Consider the following 20,359-nt stretch of genomic DNA (forward strand, 5'->3'; position numbering starts at 1 on the left):
AAACACTCCACAACTATTCACTTGCCCAATATATATTTTATGATATTTCTTCCCTCTCTATTCTCTCCCCTCTCCCTCCATCACAGTGATTAATGTTAAAAGCATCACTATGGCAGATGAAATTCAGTATTGATAAATTCAAGATGGGAGGAATAATTCAAACTACTCATATACATTACTGGGTTCTCAATTACTTGCAACCACTCAGCAAAAAGACCTGGGCATCCAATGGTCACTGGAGTTAGTGGATACCGACTATTAGTATGTAACAGGGATATTAACCACAAGTCAGATACCAGGAATCAGGCCAAGTCAGGAGATCAGGATCAGGAGACAAGCCAGAGATCAGTAACCATGAGTCAGATACCAGGCTAAGTCAAGAAAAAAGGAGACCAGGATCAGGCATGGGCAGCACTGAGTGAGTAGTCCAAAGCAGGGTGGAGCCCAGCTGCGTGGACAACTTTCAGTTCTTCCTTTTAGCTTAAGTAGGGGGAGCAGGCCAATCAGGAACTCCAGTTTTCCAGCAATTGGAATTCAGGGGTGGAGCTATCTGTCTGAGCTGGGCTTCAAGGACACCTGGTCCAAACTGATGCTAGAAAGCCATCAGGTGGAGGATTGAAGCACACTGACCCCCAGGGACTTGATGGACTTGGGTTTGAGATCAGTGGCACATGACACCACCTGTCCCTTAGAGGAGCCCTCTGAGTGACATCAGTCCAGGGTGACTCTCATGAAAGGCTTATATGAGGGCCAAGGCATGAAAATTTTATGCTGACTCCCAGGTGTGCTCCTCAGAGCTGTAGCCCTTCCAGTCAATTAGATACCAGAGTCTCCCTTGTTTAAGTTTGGAGGCTAAGACTTTGTGAATGATATATTCCTTTTGGCCTTGTATGTGCACTGGTGGGGGTGGGGTGGCTGGTTGGATCCTGTGGGAAAATGAGCTCTCTGAGTATCATTTTGGGAGTGATACAGGGAATACTGGGTGGATTTGAAGGTGATAGGATAGGTGGAGCTCAAAGATAATGGGATTAATTTGTTGCCATATTCAATGAGGGTTGAAGAATTGGCAATCTAGTTTACGAGAGTGTCTGTCCATGCAAAGGTGCTCTGTTGAGTAGGTGGGGCCCTGCTCCTTACTATTTGTAGTTTGTTTTCTCCTTTTCCAGGTGTTCCCTCACTACCTCCTGGATTTAATGGATCCATTGTACCAGTCTGAGGTGGCTGGGTTACAGGAGATTGTGGGTAGTTTCGGATGAAATTGGGTGGTCATGCCAGAACTGGGAACTGAATTGTAGCCCTCTATCAGAGGTAACGTGATCTGGGTGGCTACTGAGTTGGACTATGTGGTGTATCCATAGCTGGGTGACTTCCTCAGCAGAGGGTAGACTGGTGCCGGGAATAAAAGTAGGTCATCTTGGTGAAGTGGTCTACCACAGTCAAAATTGTCATAAATCTGTTGGATTCCAGTAGTTCCATGACAAATCCGAGGCAACTACTGACCAGGGTCAGGATGGGGTTTCCAGAGGTTGGAGAAGACCACAAGGTTTTTAGAGTGGTGTCTTGAGGCAAGCACACACACTGCAGGAAGCAACAGATGCCTGCACTGTGGGTCGCATTTGGAGTCACCAGAAGAAATGGGTCACTAGCCATTGGGTCTCAGAGTGTCCACTAGGAGATTGTATGTTTTTGTTAGCAGCTCAGTTCCTTCTAAGCTTTTGTGAGTGAGTAAGACAGAGTGACTTATTGTAATTTAAATTATCAGTTTGTTCCAATGCCTCCTCTTTTGACAAATTAATTTCTGACAGATGGACACAGATAGACAGATGGGAGAGTACAAGGAAACAATGAAACACTATTGGTCAGCATGACAGGCTGTGGTCTCAGTTCATCAGCAACCTAACTGTTCCCAAGTGCTAAGAACTTGTCCATTCTTCGAAATTGACCAAACTACTATTGTGGAATAAACTATACTGCAATAACTATCTAGATACCTTCCTGGGAGGATGTTCTTATTCCAGAATAAGAGTGCCTTTCCCTGACTTAGCTCGATTCATAAGATAACTCAGAAATAGTCACTCTTTATTCCAGAATAAGAGTATCTTCATGGGGAGATATTCCAGAAGAACTGTTGTAGAATAATTTATCCATGTGATTGATATGAAGTTCATGAGCAGTGATTATGTAAATCCTAAAGTATTAAGCTGTGTAATGTGGGAGCTTTTTCATGTGCAGTTTTGAGTTCAGATCTACTTTCTACTTCTTAGCTGGATACACATAGCAAAGAATCTCTAGTATCCAAAAGTTCTCAAACTATATACACTCAGCACACCAAAATTTAACTGCCTCTGGAGTAAAGGGCAGAGTTGTATGGATAGCCAATTTCAGTGGACTGAAGGAAGGCTTTTGATCAGAACACTAAGGCAATTTTCTGCCTCATATGCAGTTTTCCATGGGATTACTAATATTCACAGAAATGGACAGAACGTTCGAATCTTGCTGGTAATACAATTAAGTTCCTGGATTTATTAAAACCTCACTTGATCAGCTGGATTCTGGAAAGAGCTATACGATATTTTTAGTTGTCCCATTTTTGGGGATGAAAGGAAGAGCATTTTAGAGTCCCTTATTTACCTCTACCACTTACACAGTCCCCAAAAGGTGGCAATCCTCCTGCCACAGGAGTGCTGTATTAATGCTCATTAATGCTACTCCACACATCAGCCAGGGGGAGGCTGTCAAGGCATTTCCCCCACCCCCCACCCCCAAGGGGAAGTACATGCTGCTTCCACAGTGTCCTAGTCCCTTGTAGCCTGGATAAACTTGGGACAAAATTCAGGGCTTCATTACACAGTGCGGCAATACGTATGAGAGGGGGCTAAATTGTAGAGTGCTTTAAAGTATTGCCCTCTAACTGTCCTTTGCAGACCCTTCGGACACATTCTAAATGGTTCCTAGTGCACGTTAACGTAGGACTGTTTCAAACGGGACTACATCAATGCGCACTAGGTACCTTTTCAAGTGCATCAGAAGGATCTACACAGGGAAGTTACAGTGCAACATATTAAGAATGCACTACAGTTTACACCCCTCTGGTGTGCATTGCCACATCACATAGACAAGCCCCTAGTTTTGCCACTTTTAAGCGATAATATTTACATATGTGAAGCCAGTTTAAATACTGAATTGGTGTTTGGGCCCATTTTAGCAGCATATGACTCTGTTCAAACTGGTACTTTTTTGACAGGAGAAATAGCTCTAATAAATCTTGTCATAATTAAAAAGGACTAGGAAGCCGCATACATTTGATCAAAAATTTGTTTTTCCCCTTACGGAGATAAACCACTCAACAGCTTCTGCATAAAAATTAAACAAAACAAATAGCGATTAATTGTTTTTAGAGTAGCTGTCCACAACTAATGAGCTCCAGGATGAGAGAAACCAACCCTGCCCTATTCCAACAATTCTGAAAAGCAAGGGATAGCCAGTCAGATTCAAAGGCAGATTTATTTTCCAAAAGTATCTTGATGACTGGATTTTGGTGAACTTGACAAAAGTAGGTTGACAGTAGCCCTTAAATAAACATTCAATATTAGCCAAGTGTGTGAAACACTGTCGTAGGCTGGCCAAGAACATGGATTTGTTTTCATCAACACTAGTCAGAAACATCGGGGCTAATTTTCCTTTCACTCAGTCCTATTTTTCAAGAATAACTCCAAATGGGCATGGTTCTTCATTGCCCTGCACTGTGTGTACTCATTGATATTAGTGCACTGAGACAGTGAAGTATGTGTTATATACTTACAGATCAGGATGGTAACATTTTATACTGACTTTGCACTGGTGTAAATAACTACAGGTTACAGAGTAATTGAGAATCAAGCCTAGTGGACTAACACCAGTGTAAACAAGAGGTGAATAGAGCCTGTTATGCTCAGAAGAGAATGACTCCAAAAGGATTTGTGGTGTCCATTGAAACTATCCATTTAACTACTATAGTATGTGTCAATAAATGCCACACAATAACAACAGATAACTATTCAAATTAGTAATCACTGGCCAACATTTTCAAACATTGATGTCTAAAGTTAGTTTTCCAGATCCATATTTAGGCACCTGAATAAGACTTACTTAGATTCCTAAACATGGATTTAAGTGTCTAACTTTAGACACATTTTTAAAGTTATGGTCACTATTACTGTACAAGTATTTTGGATGTTTTAACAGTGTTAACGTTTGTGCCAATGCAAATCCCAGCCTATTGGTGGCAGCAGTTTGCTGCTAGTGCACAGAACTTTGAACTATACCATGGGCTTTAAGTATCCAGATTCAAGGGCAAAGAAACACTGAACTTTCACTTATAATTCAATCTAGCTTTTTACTCCTGTTTCTCAACCCAGAATTCTGATTTTACCAGAATTATTGCATGAGACTAATCAGCCAAAGATTTAGATGGTGTAAATCCAAGTCAAGAAATGATCCATTCAGAAAGTGTGTTTCACATACATTCCGTATGTTAAGGCACATTACATAAATAAAACAAATAAAAGGTATGGGCTCCACCCTGTTCTTATTGATATCACCAGCAAAATTCCCCTTGACTTAGAAGATCGGAGCCTGCATATTCTTCTCTCTGCTACTATGTTTTATAGTAAGTTCAGTTACAAAGGGTATTGGACCCATAAACAAAAATGGAGCTTTTTAAGTGGCTGGCTGTGATGACACATTGCTGACAATTGCCCTCTGTATGTTAATGATTTTTCGAGTTTGTATATGATAATTTCCTGAGAACCCCAACACATCCTAGAAAACATTCGGAGAGCTTATTGCATTCCTGAGATGTTTGAAGTCACTCAGCCCTCAGCACCCTGTGCTTCAGAACACCAGGGTGACCAGAGACACAAGACACGAGATAATCACAAGGAAATGAGCTATCTGTTGCCTCCTTTTGCTTCATTCAGATATAAATGAATCTGTATCTACCAACAATATGAATAACAGAGAAGGCAGGAGGTAATACCACAAAAAAGCAGACATACCAGATTGAGTTAATGCCTGAAAATAGAGATATTCTCCCTTCAGTGCATGTAACCCTGAGAATATGTGCCCAGGGAAGGATGCCCCCACAAAAGTGCTGAGGGAGAAATAAAACAAAAGCCCTCTCCCTCCCTCTACCCCCCAGCTCCCACCAACTTTTTGTCCTGAACAACAAGTTCCCTTCCTGGTATTTTCGTGTGTAGGTTTACTTCTCTAAACGGGAAGTTTTAAAAATAAAAGTCACAAAGCATTCACAATCACAAACCTCCGGCATTGGCCCTTATTGTGCTGCATGAATAAGTTGAAACGATCGCTCTATTAAAAAAATTGTGCTTTCTGCAGAACAATGTCATTCTCCCCTTCTCCCCCCAGTGACAAATAATCTTTAGTGCTGCTTGAAAACACAATACGTACAATTTCAGGGCCAGCCCCAGGCCAGGCCAATCTTGTACCTCAAAGAAAACAACCCGCCTCCAAGTCCCTCCCCCAAAGAAACAAACTTGTGACTTTGCTCAACAGTTCCCCTTCCCAACAGGCATCTATGACTGCACTCTTGCTGTAACATTATGAAAAAGCCCTCTCCCTTGAAAGATAAACATGGGAACCCAACACTTGCCAGTTCCAAGAAAGAACTGTACTGATCCTATCCCGAACGATACACTTTTCTGACTCCTGACTGTGGTGACAAAGCATTCAGACTCTCCTCCCTGCCTCCACCCTTCCTCAAGAAGTCCCTTAAAAAAAACCTATGCTGCTTGTGGCATTTTCCTGAGGCACCCTAGAGCCCCTTGGACTCTATCCATATAACTGACCCTGTACATTTGGTTATTATGTTTGCAACTTGCTACAAAAGGAAGAATCTTAGTAATATCTGAAGAATCAGGACTATACCACCGGGTGAGTAGAGCTAGATAGCAAATGTATGAGGCTTGGGGTGCCTATAGCATATGAGGTGGTGCTACTTTAAAAATATAAAAATCTCATTGTACTAGTTAGGACCACTTATGTATGTAGGCCCCTATCCTCAAAGGTATTTAGACACCTAACTCCCATTATGACAGGTTTCAGAGTAGCAGCCGTGTTAGTCTGTATTCGCAAAAAGAAAAGGAGTACTCGTGGCACTTTAGAGACTAACAAATTTATTAGAGCATAAGCTTTCGTGAGCTACAGCTCACTGTAGCTCACGAAAGCTTATGCTCTAATAAATTTGTTAGTCTCTAAGGTGCCACAAGTACTCCTTTTCTAACTCCCATTGAAATCAATCTTGAGCCCCCGGTTATTGTTTCTTCCCTTGTGTTAATTTTGGCCATCCCCTTTCCAAGGGAGTTGTGATAAGCATTGCTTTCCTATCATTTACATATTTTACATATTTTATATTGATTTCTTTATATGTTCAGCAAAGAGGCCATGGTATTTTGGAGGCAAAGCCAGCTTTATCTTTACATAGATAGGGAGCCATATTCAATGGTCACAGGTCCAATCTCCCTCTCTTCCCCACCCTTGCTCTATATGTTTTATGGAGTCACATTTCATTTGCCTGAGATTTCTAATTGTATTCTATGTTGACACGTACACAGGATATGATTAGCAGCTACTACAGAGGAGAGGCCTGGCACTGGAATTGCAAGGGTGTTATTAGTTAGGACTGAGGTTCATTAGCAGAGCTGTATGGTAAAGACTGCACAATACCTTCATGCACTATACCAATGCTTTCGAAAGCATTATATTCACACATATAAATTGAAAGAGAAGAATAACTTGACAGGAGATTTCCTGGGGTTTTTTTTTTGAGTTTTGTTTACTGTTCTTTCAGATACTTTGCATAACAAAAATACACCGTTTTTAGATAAATTTTAAACTCAGTATTTACAAACACTTCAGGCAATAAAATACTGCCGCCAAAATGTAGCACCCACCTTTCCTTCCCTCTGCTGTGTGCGTAACAGACAGCAGAATGTGAGAAGAAAACAACTAACTTCCATCAGAAGTTGAAAACTAGAGTTCAGTTCCTCCTTATCCTCTGCCCTTTGTTTTAGACTGTATGGAGAGAAGGTTCTAATCAGCATGTCAAAATTTTGTTGCTTATTTTCTAAACAACTTGTTTGTATTGTTATTTGTGCATATTAAAATATGGGCTCATCTATGCAGGCAAAAGGGAAGGAAGCAAATCCAGACACAGACACAGAAGGGAGCCTCAGCAATTTCCTACGTTCATGAGAACCTGTGGAAGCCCCTGAACTCCAAGAGATGAACCTCAGTTTCCTAAGCCCTCTGTTGCTACCCCATGAGTTTTACCTTATTAATGTCAGGGCCTATTGCACACTTCCCATCATCTGGCCCAACAAAAAGGAGAGTTCATTATTTATAAAGCCAATTAGCACTGGGAGGAGGCATTTTGTAACTGCCCTTTTGGAATTAAACCTGTGAAAAAATTGTATGCCCCTTTAAAGAGCCTGTTAAATGAATATTTTTATATCCACCTAAAAAAAAACCAACAAACCGATTTGGACACATTTTTGAGTGTCTCAATACCCTGCTGGAATTAGTACCGAGTAGAGTGGAATATAATGCAAAAAGAATGTATTGGGTGTTGTATTTAAGAGCTTTATTCAATTATATCATAATAGCAAAATAATGGTATCAGCAAATACTCAGCCTACAACGAGGAGCATTGTTAGTCTAACAGAGCCTTAAAAAACTGCAACATGTGAGCATCTTCGCATTTACATTTCCAATTCTCATAGCCAACTCCTGGTTCTATGTAACCTTTTTTGCAAACTGCAGAGAAGGAAAGTTCTGACAGACAATGAAAGTCATCTGATAGTAAGATTTCTCATGTGAAGTTCAAATCCTGGACAACAAATCACTTGGTTGCTTTTCTCTAAGTTTACTTGCCAGATGATGGAGAAATTTATATGCAGATTTCTTTTTTATTCATTCATTTATTTATTGTGCCAGTAAGCACTCTTTCCATTATAACGGACTAAATGATATGGGAATTAATCTCTGCCACTGTGTCACATAGATATTTCTCATCCCTCATTTTTACTATAATTACTTCCATGTATGTGTGCTTTAATTAACTCAGAGAAAGTCTGGAGGAATTTGTACCAGGTTGGAAGTCTTGAATTTTAATCACATCTCCTATTGCCACTGACTGGGACCTGATCCAGCACCCATTGAAGTCAATGACATACTCCCAAGTGGAGATATTTTCATTGATTTCAGTGGATTTCAGACTGGGTTCTTGCTGCTTTGCCCTGGGCAAGTCATTTAGCATCTCTGCTTCCCAGCATGCTTAAAGAGGGTGTTAATATTTGTGTGATGTTATATCTGTACAATGGTTTGGACATATGAAATGATACATAAGGGCTCTGAATTATTGTTACCATTCACTATTTGTCCTGTTACAACTAGCAAAAACACCAGACAGGATTTGCAACCTCTCTGTGTTTTTGTTCCTTCACTGAGTTACAGAACACTAAATTAGCATGAGGCCGACTCTTGTCTAACATGCTGAAAAGTGTGTGCCTTTAACATGCAAACTGCTACCAGAATGCATGTCCAATGAGGCATTACATCATTGAAGATATATTGATTTAAATTAAAAAAAAACAAAACAGGAGAAGAAATTGATGACAAAACCGAATGAAGTAATGAAAAATGTAACAGATCATCAATATCCAAAATGAGCATTTCTAAGCAAGTTATGCAATACATACTATGCGCTGTTTGGTTTATTTATGAGCTCTGCATTGGTACCTTCAAGTTCACTTTGAAGTTTTCTATCCCCAAGGCCTAGGGTATCGTGCAATGGATTAGTACTGGATGATCAAGCACCTTTCTCACAGTCACAATATAACTAAAAGTATGGCACTAAGGTATGCAGATTCTATAACTCCCATCACTAATAAAATATGTCCTATATTTACAGTCAGAAATTACTTCCAGTTTATTTCCTGCTATTACTCAATAAGCACATTCATTTCAATGGGAGAAAAATGTCAGCATCAGGTCATAAGTGTATTACAATAAACATGCTTTCTATATTTAACATAGGAGTAGATTCTAAATATCCCAGCCTGAGTGCATGGGAGCAGACGGGACTAGGGAGGGTGGCAAGTTGAAGCTGAAAGACTAGAGCCCTAGCATGGCTCTGGCATTCGGAACCATAACTGAATCTAAATTTGGGCTAGATACTCCGTGGGTGTAAATCACCAGGGAAATCAATGGAGCTCCTCTGATTTATGCCAGCTGAGCATCTGTCCCAAACTAAGAAACTAAAGATGAGGTACCTGCCACTGGGCCAACTGCTTTCAGAAATACAGACCCAAATCCTGTAAACACTCACACACATGCCTAGCTCTAAGCATATGAGTATTCCCATTGAAGTCAATGAGAGTACAACGAGATCACTCACATACTTACAGATAAGCACACGCGTAAGTGTTTGCTGGAGCCATAGAAGTGAAGAAATAGGCAGTCTGCTCAGGGAATTTTTAAGAAAAATTTGCACTCAACTCTTCCGCAACATTCATTACAAAAATCCTTTTGAAAGCCCAGAGATCTGAGATTGTAGAGCCATAATGGACTTCATACACTGTAGAAAAAGATAGGCCAATAATTGAAATATTTTAACTATTCAGATTTACAAGAATCAACATTCACAAAATTTGGAAGTAGTGAAATAGTCATAATGTTATCCTACAAATCTTGCTCACATATTAGCAAAGTTGCTTTGTGTTTAATAAAGAAAATATTCCAGGATCCTTTTAACACTTTTATTATGAAAAGTTATAATAAACATTTATGTCCCAAACATTTCTCTAGAGACTTTAGTACTGTATGTTCTTTTCCATTTCTTTTCTAAACAGTTCCTTTGGCCTTCAGTCAATTTCTTGACCCTTTTTGCCTTCATACATGGGATTGCCTCTTGTGTGAACCATATGAGTAAAAACCTGGCCCAGTGAAGTCAATGAGACTTTTGCTGGGACTCCAATGGGGCCAGGATTTCTCCCAATGAAATTAAGAGTCTGTGGATTTTATGGAGACTGCCTGGTAATAGGTGAAGGCAAAGCCATTTAGCAGCCACTCTGTGTGGCATGCTCCCCTCAGGAACTGGCATAGATTTATTCATAATTACCAGTGTAAATTAATGCTGCTTAGGAGTTGTGGCTTCAAATGCCCTCCAACACACACACACACACACACGTTGCCAGGGCATGGGACCATGGAGCAACACAACAGGCAGCATGGGTCTCCATATAGATGTCCCAGGATCAGCGAAGATTAAATTAATTTCCACACACACAATCTGGGACTCCACAAACCTTGCCCCTTTGGAGTGACCTGTAAAACTCCCTTTCCCCCATTCTCCAGGAGACAATGAATCAGGATAGTTAAAATTCAGAGATTTAACTGAACTTTTTCGCTTCTGTGTATTTTTGCATGGATAGTTTGGCCCACTGTTCAATCCTGTATACACAGAAACAATATTCCAGCCGTCCTCGCCTCCCCCATATTCAAAAATTACCCAAACATCTAGAGCCTCGTGTTCTCACAAATGGATCATTTTACTCCTTTAGGTGTCCTGCTTGTGTTCCCTGCAATGCTCTGTGTGCAAGGAAGCTTGAAATATACAGCATGGAGAGGTCCCAGGCCTTGCTTAGTTAAGGCCTAGTATGGTGGAAATCCTGTTTGTACCATGTCTCTGTCTGCCCTCCAGCCACAATGAATCAGAACTTGAAGCACACAAGGAGATGCATGGTTCGTGATAACCCAGTTGTAATGAATGGAGCTAGGGGTGGAGAGGGGCAAGTCAGGGTCTCCTTAGAGCTATTGTCTGCTGAAGCTGCAAGAAAGCCGGCCTACATGATTTCTTTCTTTCACTTGCAGCATAATCGCAAGGATGGCAGGGGGGCAGTTCCTGGAGTCTTCTGTCTGATAGAGATGATGTTTTGTAAGTGAGGAAATTTGAGTAACATGAGCAGTAAGAAACTATTGCTCAACAAAAAGAGATCCACAAAAAGTTTGTGCAAAAATATACCAGGGTTTTGGAAATGCAGCACAACATGGCCACCCCAACATGGCAGCAATTTCTCTGCAAAATGTAAAAAAAACAGCTATCACTGGACCCTCCCACCTCCATAGACACTAAGAGGAAGTAAAAAAGAACAAAGAAAAGCTGCAATTACGAACAGTAAGCACTTTGTTATGCTATTTTCTGGAGTCAGCTTATTGTTGCCATTGATTTTTTAGGCAAAACTTCCCATTAATTTCAACTGAGATTTCTGCTTAATAACGGTTGGCGTGATATGGCCCAGAGTTATTATCCGGTTAAAAGGTATTGTTCTAACTAGAGTGATTTGATAATGGGATTTCCCCCCCCCGCCCCGGTGGTTGGGATTTTAGCACTAAATACAGTAACCCACCTGATGTCAGACAGCGTTCAAGGGCCAGAAGACACCGAGAAGGCAGTAATAACTGCAAGCAAAAATACAAGGGGGAAATCCTTTCACCTCCACACGAAGGGGAAGCAGGGAGCGACCTACATGTTCATTTCAGCCCGCTCCCCGCCCCGCCCTTCCATCGTTGCATTAGGTCCACAAAGGTAGCATCTCCCTGCGTTGTATCGGTTTGCTGCGTATTTACCATGCCCGTTTTCCAGTGGGGGGGGGGGGGGCGTGTAATGGCCTAGCTGCTACAACAGGCCTTTCCTTGTGATAGCACGAATCTGCCCCGCACAGATTCCCTAGCATTCTTTCTTTGCAGGAAGAAAAGGAGCACTTGTGGCACCTTAGAGACTAACACATTGATTAGAGCATAAGCTTTCGTGAGCTACAGCTCACTTCATCGGAATGCATCCGATGAAGTGAGCTGTAGCTCACGAAAGCTTATGCTCTAATCAATGTGTTAGTCTCTAAGGTGCCACAAGTCCTCCTTTTCTTTTGGCGAATACAGACTAACCCGGCTGCTCCTCTGAAACCTTTCTTTCCAGGGACAGCTGTCTACCAAAATAATGCTTTCCATAGGGGAGCTGGTTGCTGGCTTTTGCTTTTGTAGCACGGTGTAAGACGGAAACCCGTAAAAAGGAAGCAAGGAGCAGGCAGCGTAGTGAAAGGGTTAATGCAGACTACGTGACATCATTCTCATTTGCATAGAAGTGAGCATATAACTGCTCGTGCGGAGCGAGCGCCTCTACTACAGTCCAGAGCAGCCGCGGCGCAGGCTAGAGTTACCCCCCTGGGCAGAGCAGCAGTGGTGAGGCTACGGTTTATATTTCCACTATGGTTTTCTTTCCCCCTTCCTCCCCTCTTATGAGCATGCCTTTCTCCATGTCTGCGCTGAGGCGTGTGGATTGTTAACCCAAGTCCTTCTCCGGCACCCTTTGCTTTGTTCCTAAATTTCAGGATGGGCTATTCCTGTGGCTTTCAAACGCACCCAGGAGATTTTAAGGGTACGCCCGTGTTGAAGACTAGTGGCGTCGTTGCAGGGGGACCGATTGCGCGACGCTGCTCCATGCGAGCCCAAGGAAAGCATGGGGCAAGCCCTCCCCATTTCCTTTGTTCCGGCTTGGCCAAAAAACAGCTGGCCTCTTCGTCGACGCTAATTGACTATTTTCGTGTCGGCGACCCAACCACGGGAGCTTTTGTTGATCTACGCGTTGCTTCTTCCTTCCCTGCTATCTAGAAGGGCATTTGCTCCAAGCTGATGTGTGCAAAAATCTCCAACTCCCACTACGGGGAGGGGGAGAGCAAGGGGAGGTTGTATTGTTTAAACCTCCAGCTGCTGAAAGAGGGGGTCTGTCTGTCTGTCAGTGTGTGTGCACAAGAAAATCTTTGTTTAAATCCAGGCAGCGCTGTTTCTGTGGCTGCCTTGCCGAGAAGGAGAAAGGCAGCAAACAGAAGGGCGGTGGTTTGAGCTTCCTCAGACTGCAGCTGCAGCTCTTTGTGAGGCGAAAAGAATGCAGGACTTCAGCCAAATGTGCTAAGGGAGGAGAGCAGACAGACCCCAAGATGGAGATTGTGATTAGCATAGTCTAGTTGCTTGGCATTGGCATTATTTCACATTTTTTTTAATGTGTGTGTGCATTAAATCTTTTTTTTTAAAAAAAAGATAATAGCCTCTTCCAGGCACCATCCTCCCTATTGTTCTCTTCGTGGAAACATAGAAGAGATTTTAATGAGAAGAAAACAGTCTCAACAATAGGCAATTGTTTTGATAATGGATTAAATTTCCACTTTAAAAAAAAAAATCTCACGATAAAACAACGTATTTCCTGCATTGATTTTGTTTTAAACTCCTTAATCAGCCTTGGCTAGATCTGTACATATCATTTCATCCCACTGTATTTTAACACGACGAATTTTATTTCACGGAATATGTATCTTATTACCAAAAAAAGAAGAGGCTATTACGTACCTCTAAACTAGGGAGGCGGGGTTGCTGGCTGATGATCAAGGAGCAACGCATTTCTGAATAAAAGGTGGAGGAGTCTAACTGTCTTTCCTTTCCATGCACAGATTAATCTGCAAAAATGTCTGACAAACCAGATATGGCTGAAATTGAGAAATTTGACAAGACTAAATTGAAGAAAACAGAAACGCAAGAGAAAAATCCACTGCCTTCAAAAGAAAGTAAGTATGTATAATTTAACAGGGAGGGAGAAGACAAGGAAAAGATAAAGACCAGGGTAGAGACAGTTTTTAGACGTATATAAATTATGTGAAATATGTGTGATTACTGAATAGATATAAAATATCCTAACCACTCTAAAGTTAATGTAGTACATTTTATAATTTTTTACCAATTTTATAAATCTACATTAGATTTCTATACCATAAAACTTTAAAGTTAATATTTAAAGGTCAAGTACTTCATCTTTATTTTTAAAATTCTTATTTTTTTCCTTTTTTCTTTTTTAGCAATTGAACAGGAGAAGCAAGCGGGTGAATCGTAATGAAATCTGCCCTTCCAAATTATGCACTGTACATTCCACAAGCATTGCCTTCTTATTTTACTTCTTTTAGCTGTTTAACTTTGTAAAATGCACAGAGGTTGCATAAAGTTTAAATGACTGTACTGCCCCTTTCACATCAAAAAATAGAGAGAACTACTGACACTGAAGGCGCTGCCTTTCCATCTGCCTGTCTGGGTTTGGTCCTGGTGGCATGAAAGAGCTTGCATGTTGATGAAAGAAGAACTTGGGTGGGACTACAGTAAACTAGTAACACACAAATAAATGCAAAGCTGTACCAAGGTCCTGCGAGCTGTAAAATGCAGTTAATCGAGTGCCATTTTTTTTTGTTCAAATGACTTTAATTATTGGAATGCACAATTTTTTTAATATGCAAATAAAATGTTTTAAAACCTGGATGGTATTGATGTGCTATCTTTTGGACAGGATGTCACAGGATGAAGCGTAAGTGCCTGTGTTAACATGTGGGATGCTAGGAGACCTTTGGAGATTATTTTAAAAAAAAAAAAGTTTTTGGCTCTTGATATATGCTCTTACAACACTTAAAATAGATTTCTTTTCATCTGTATTTATATGCATCACAGCTAACTTTGTTTGCTTTCCTGTAAATATGCTTAGTTCTAATATTTATTTTTCAAATTTGAGCTATTTGTATTTTTTTTAAAATCTTTCCTTTTGTAGAAACCATTCTGTATCTTCACCCTTGAACTGCACTTTCTTCACGCAAATATGTAATTAATCTGCATTCAGTTTAGTAGGCAGTACAATAATAGACTGAACCTTAAAATTTTAGAATAAATACATTAAGACAGCAACAAGGGTAGCCAGACTCTTTTGCCTATTGTTGACCACTCATTCTTTGTGTTGTGCTAAAAGTAAAACTATTAATGATCGTTTAATAAAAGATATTTTCTGCAAACAAAGTTCAGGAGAATTAAATATGGTTTGGATCTGTTCAGAGCTCCATTGGGTAACATCTTTCTTATAGTCACTGTATAATGATCTGACCTAGAATCTTGTTTGTAAAAATTATTAATAATTTGGGGATAGTTTTATCCCCTAATTTTTATTTTTTAAATTATCTTGTAAACCAGCAGGCACTAGCATACCATTTCACAGAACCTGCTTTGTTACGTACACGTTCATCTCCCATCCCTGTCACAGGACATGGGTGAAATTCTGGACCCATTTTAAAGGCAATGGGCATGAGGATTTCTAAGCATACAGCAGCCTGAAATGACACTTCTTCATATGGGTGTTGGTGGGGATGGTCTGTGAAGGTCACTAGTATCTTAGCTTATTCAGTGGCTAAGACTTGGTCCTGCACCTTCGTCCTGATTCAGGATCAACTGTACCCATGGGTGCCATGTGAACTGCAACAGGAACAAACTTAACCGTGGGGTTAACTCCATTGATTTAATTGAGCCTTTTCCCTGAGTAAGGCATATAGATAAGGGGCCTAATCCTGCAGGATGCTCAGTGCACCTAGTCTGTACTCAAAAGGTACTGGAGCACTCACCACCTTGCAGGATGAATACTGTTCTTGACTGAATTCTCACCAGCATGAGCGCACAACTTGATTCCTCTTGCTTAATACTTATGAACAGAATAAAGACTCAATCCTGTAAGATGCTGTGTGACCTTGAACTCCCACTGAAGTCAGTGAAAATTGAAGGCATTCAATATCTTGTATGATCAAGTGTTTAATAAGGAAGTCTACATATTCTAAGAACTGGGATTCAGTGAAACGTTGATGTAATCCACTGAAAATCTGTTGGCAAAAATGCTTCAGGATAATTCCATTATATTTAGGGTGATCCATTAGAAAATTAAGTCAGTTATCTTTGCTTGTAGGGTTAGATTTTTAGGCTTCCATTTTCTTCCTCCTGAATTGTAGAAAAGCTACAGGAAACCAGTTGAGTCTGAAAAATAGTTTAGACAATCACGTCCTAGCTTCTGATCTTAATCAGCTAGCACAGGAAGTAGCATATGACTAAACTCAAGAGTGTTACAGTCTACGTTGTATGTAAGCGATTCCTGGTCAATTAGAATGGTGGTGAGCATCTGCTTGCAGTGGTTCATCTCTGCAAAGAAAACAGTAGCAGTATTGGAGCAATATATTTAAAAAGAATTAGAGCATTAGACACAGAGGACCAGATCCTCGGTGTAAATTGGCACAGCTTCATTTAAGTCAATGACATATGCTAATTTAAACCACTTGAGGAGCTGGCCCAATATCATGTATTTGTGGTACTGGGGCCAGTAGTTTCACATTCCCTTTTATGGCATGCATTTAGATTGATGCCTCATGAATTTAACCTGTAGCTATCTGATTGCAGCTTTGATAAATTATAATTCAATGTGTGTGTGTATAGGTGAATATAGAATGGCTCAGGCAAATAGTAATTGGATATAGAACCTTTCCCTTGTAGGTCACTGGTCCAAATGCACCAGAAGTCAGTAATGTTCAGAGTGTTACCATCTGATAGCTGTTTGATGGCCTACAGTATATGATGAGTTGCCAGCCCAGTCTCCATTAGGGAGGTGATTATGTCACAACTGATGTGAATTAGCCCTATTGTCAGGATCCTCAATAGAGAGGCAAAGCACTGAATGAATATATGCAGTCACCAGTATTTGGTGGGTTTCAGAGTAGCAGCCGTGTTAGTCTGTATTCGCAAAAAGAAAAGGAGTACTTGTGGCACCTTAGAGACTAACAAATTTATTAGAGCATAAGCTTTCGTGAGCTACAGCTCACTTCATCGGATGCATTTGAAGAATACTGGACCCCATTCTCCATTGCTTTACACCATGTGAAGCCATTTATATCAGTGCAAAGTGAGTGTACAGTGGCTGCAAAACATTCCCCACATTGTGAAAAGAGAGTTCTAAATATGGTAGCATCGTACATTCATGTAGCACAAGTGTAAGTGAGCACACAAGGTGCAAAGCAGGGGAGAATCAGACCTACTGTGATGCTCCTTACTCTTCTGTAGTTGTACCGTGAATAATAAACAGACAGGTTTAGGTTTAGGCTGTAGCGCTGTCAATCTAGCAACTTTCACCAGTATTAAATTCACTAAAAATATTACAGGCAAGAAACCTGGTTATGAAAAAAACGGTCATTTGAAACAGAGCAACACATATGGTTTTTGATCTCACATGCTGTGCAGCCACATCAGCCCAGCTCCCCTCAGAGACAAAGTCTTTATGATGTCTGATGTGCTGTCTTCCCCTCCCCCACTGCCACCACAAATGCTGCTCAGCTTCAGAGAACAGCCTAGGTTATGAAATGTTTAGTGGTGCCTTCAAGCTCTGAAGCAAATTGTTCATTTTAGGGTTTTAAATAAGATTTTTCACTGTCATACAAGCTGCAGGATATATGTATTGAACAGAAAACATACGTTCCCAATATCCAAAATAGCTCCTTTTGGCACTAAATTTATAGAAAAAAAATTGTTGAGCCTTTCCTTAATGCAAACATTTAGGCTATTTTTGTGAAATGCTGAATGTGTGATAAAACACCACTTCCCTTAGTAACCTTTACTTCCCTAGTAACCTAGGTAGAAATGAACACCAAAGACCAGTTTCTGGCTTTTAGTTTAATCATATGTGGCTAACACATGTAGCTATTGAAGAAAATTATTTTTATAAAGAAGGAATGAATAAGTACTACTCCAAATGGTACATTAAAGTAATTCATGTGTTTGACTGTGGAAAATGATAAGCCAAGCCATAGGGATGATGCAAAAAATAACATAGGACAGAGAAAGTGGGCATTTTAATCCCACATACGGTAGAATTTTCTTTAATGCAATTAAAAATATAGCTGAAGCTAGAAATCTGTAAGAGAAGGCTGGGGAAGGCAGTTTCCTCTGACAGCATTTGGTGTGCTTATTTTATACACTTTGCAATGCAACAGAATGGGAAATGGAATTGCAAATAAAACTGGCTATTTTGTTAATTTATATAAAGGCAATTTTATATATCATCTCTGTGTTATTTGTACATTGTTTGACATTAATTTTCCACCTTCCCTGTGATATTATTTTTAGAAAGCATTGTTGTTAACCATGTACCTATTTTAAAGCTGTATAACTTGTGACAAGGAAAGATCCATTTTCCCTCCTGCTCTGAGTGAAGGATTTCCAAATTAAAGGCTGAATTTCAATATTGCTGCCTTTAAGCTTTCAAAAATCATGAGGCAGACCCCCAAAAATCATGAGTGTTTTTTTAGAAATAATAAATTTGGGGTTTTTTTTTATTTGTCTTCTGTTTTGGTATGCACTAAGGTCACATTTTCAAGCTTTCCTCCTTAGCCATAAGCACTAAAACAATGGAGGGAAAAGAAAACGCAAAACCTGAGATTCTCACAAAATCTCAGGTCTCCCAGAGCTGGGGCTTTAAGAAAAATGTCAAATAGTGTGAGACTCGCAATAAAATTGTGAGAGTTGGCAACACTGAGTTGGTTCTGCCACTCTTACTCATGTTAAGGTAGAAAAGGAGTACTTGTGGCACCTTAGAGACTAACAAATTTATTAGAGCATAAGCTTTCGTGAGCTACAGCTCACTTCATCGGAATGCATCCGATGAAGTGAGCTGTAGCTCACGAAAGCTTATGCTCTAATAAATTTGTTAGTCTCTAAGGTGCCACAAGTACTCCTTTTCTTTTTGAGAATACAGACTAACACGGCTGCTACTCTGAAACCTGTGATCATGTTAAGGTAGTATTTTATGGCCCAAATCAATAGGACTACTCATTACTTACTACTCAGTATGAGAAGAGTGATCAAAGGAGGCTATAAAGCTATAAGCAAATATTTCTTAAAAGATATGGAGCCTGTTGTTCTGGTTTTTCTGATGCCTTTGGATTTATTTTCTGATACTTTTTAATTTATTTACCTAGTATATGCTGTTTCTTGTGTTGAATAATGAAAAAATGATTAGCAAATATCATGCAAATACAAGCACTGCAATGTATTTGCTGTTATTTCTCTGGGATAGAATTATTTGGATGGTCACCCACTCATGACAGCTCATCCAAAATAATTATGTGTTATTCATCATTCTGCTGTTCAGAATGTTTAATTCCTGAAATCAGGGAGCAGAAACAGTATCATGTGACCTCCTTGACCAATCACACACCATGAACAGCAAATAGTTAATATGAACAGTTCAAGAACAGCCCATAACTTGAAATCTGTTTGCACAATCCTTGTAAATACTGAATACCCTTGCAGAAATTAGAATCATTTTAGGAGGCATTTGACAATGGGAGGGTGCGGGTGTGGGGGTTATAAATTAGCATGTACTATTATTTGCAATAAATAATTCAGCCAACCCAAATTTCCTGTGATGGTCCAAACCTTCAATAGTGCCAAAATTAGAAAGATGAGACAGTTGCAGATGTGATAGCTAGTTTTATAAGGTGATATCCCCATTGAAATCAATGCCAACATTCCCATTACTTTCAATGAGGACAGGATTTCACCCATAATGATAGTATATATATAACTAGACAAGCCATTTACAAAACACACTTTGCTTCTCTACAAAAAAAAAAGGACACTAAGCTATCTAAACTACTATATGCCACAAGGGGCCACAACAATGGTTCCCGTAACCCACCCAGCAATATTGTTAATCTATCCAACTATACTCTTAGCCCAGCAGAAGAATCTGTCCTATCTCGGGGCCTCTCCTTTTGCCCCTCCACCCCCACGAACATGATACAGTTCTGTGGTGACCTAGAATCCTATTTTCGACGTCTCAGACTCAAGGAATATTTCCAACACACCTCTGACCAACATATTAACCCACAGAGACCTTCCTGCCAACACTACAAAAAGAAGGATTCTGGGTGGACTCCTCCTGAAGGTCGAAACAGCAGCCTGGATTTCTACATAGACTGCTTCCGCCGACGTGCACGAGCTGAAATTGTGGAAAAGCAGCATCGCTTACCCCATAACCTCAGCCATGCAGAACACAGTGCCATCCACAGCCTCAGAAACAACTCTGACATCATAATCAAAAAGGCTGACAAAGGAGGTGCTGTCGTCATCATGAATAGGTCGGAATATGAACAAGAGGCTACTAGGCAGCTCTCCAACACCACTTTCTACAAGCCATTACCCTCTGATCCCACTGAGAGTTACCAAAAGAAACTACAGCATTTGCTCAAGAAACTCCCTGAAAAAGCACAAGAACAAATCCGCACAGACACACCCCTGGAGCCCCGACCTGGGGTATTCTATCTGCTACCCAAGATCCATAAACCTGGAAATCCTGGACGCCCCATCATCTCAGGCATTGGCACCCTGACAGCAGGATTGTCTGACTATGTAGACT

The 20,359-nt window shown here is 40.4% G+C and overlaps 1 protein-coding gene across 1 annotated transcript; it reads left to right on the top strand.

The window, feature by feature from the left end:
- Positions 1 to 12,137: 12,137 nt before the first annotated feature.
- Positions 12,138 to 14,407, top strand: TMSB4X (thymosin beta 4 X-linked). Its single transcript, XM_038380608.2, has 3 exons — positions 12,138 to 12,294; positions 13,557 to 13,670; positions 13,959 to 14,407. Exons 2-3 carry the CDS (start codon positions 13,571 to 13,573, stop codon positions 13,991 to 13,993), a joined length of 135 nt encoding a protein of 44 aa, XP_038236536.1. The 5' UTR covers positions 12,138 to 12,294; positions 13,557 to 13,570; the 3' UTR covers positions 13,994 to 14,407.
- The last annotated feature ends 5,952 nt before the right edge of the window (positions 14,408 to 20,359 follow it).

The sequence above is a fragment of the Dermochelys coriacea genome, chromosome 1 (genome assembly GCF_009764565.3).
Source record: "Dermochelys coriacea isolate rDerCor1 chromosome 1, rDerCor1.pri.v4, whole genome shotgun sequence".
In the NCBI taxonomy this organism is placed as follows: Eukaryota; Metazoa; Chordata; order Testudines; family Dermochelyidae; genus Dermochelys; species Dermochelys coriacea.

Excerpts from the sequence above, each read along its gene's own strand:
- TMSB4X (XM_038380608.2), top strand. The coding sequence starts at position 13,571 with ATGTCTGACAAACCAGATATGGCTGAAATTGAGAAATTTGACAAGACT. Across the intron at positions 13,671-13,958 it reads TCCACTGCCTTCAAAAGAAA|CAATTGAACAGGAGAAGCAA; the intron begins GTAAGTATGTAT and ends TTTCTTTTTTAG.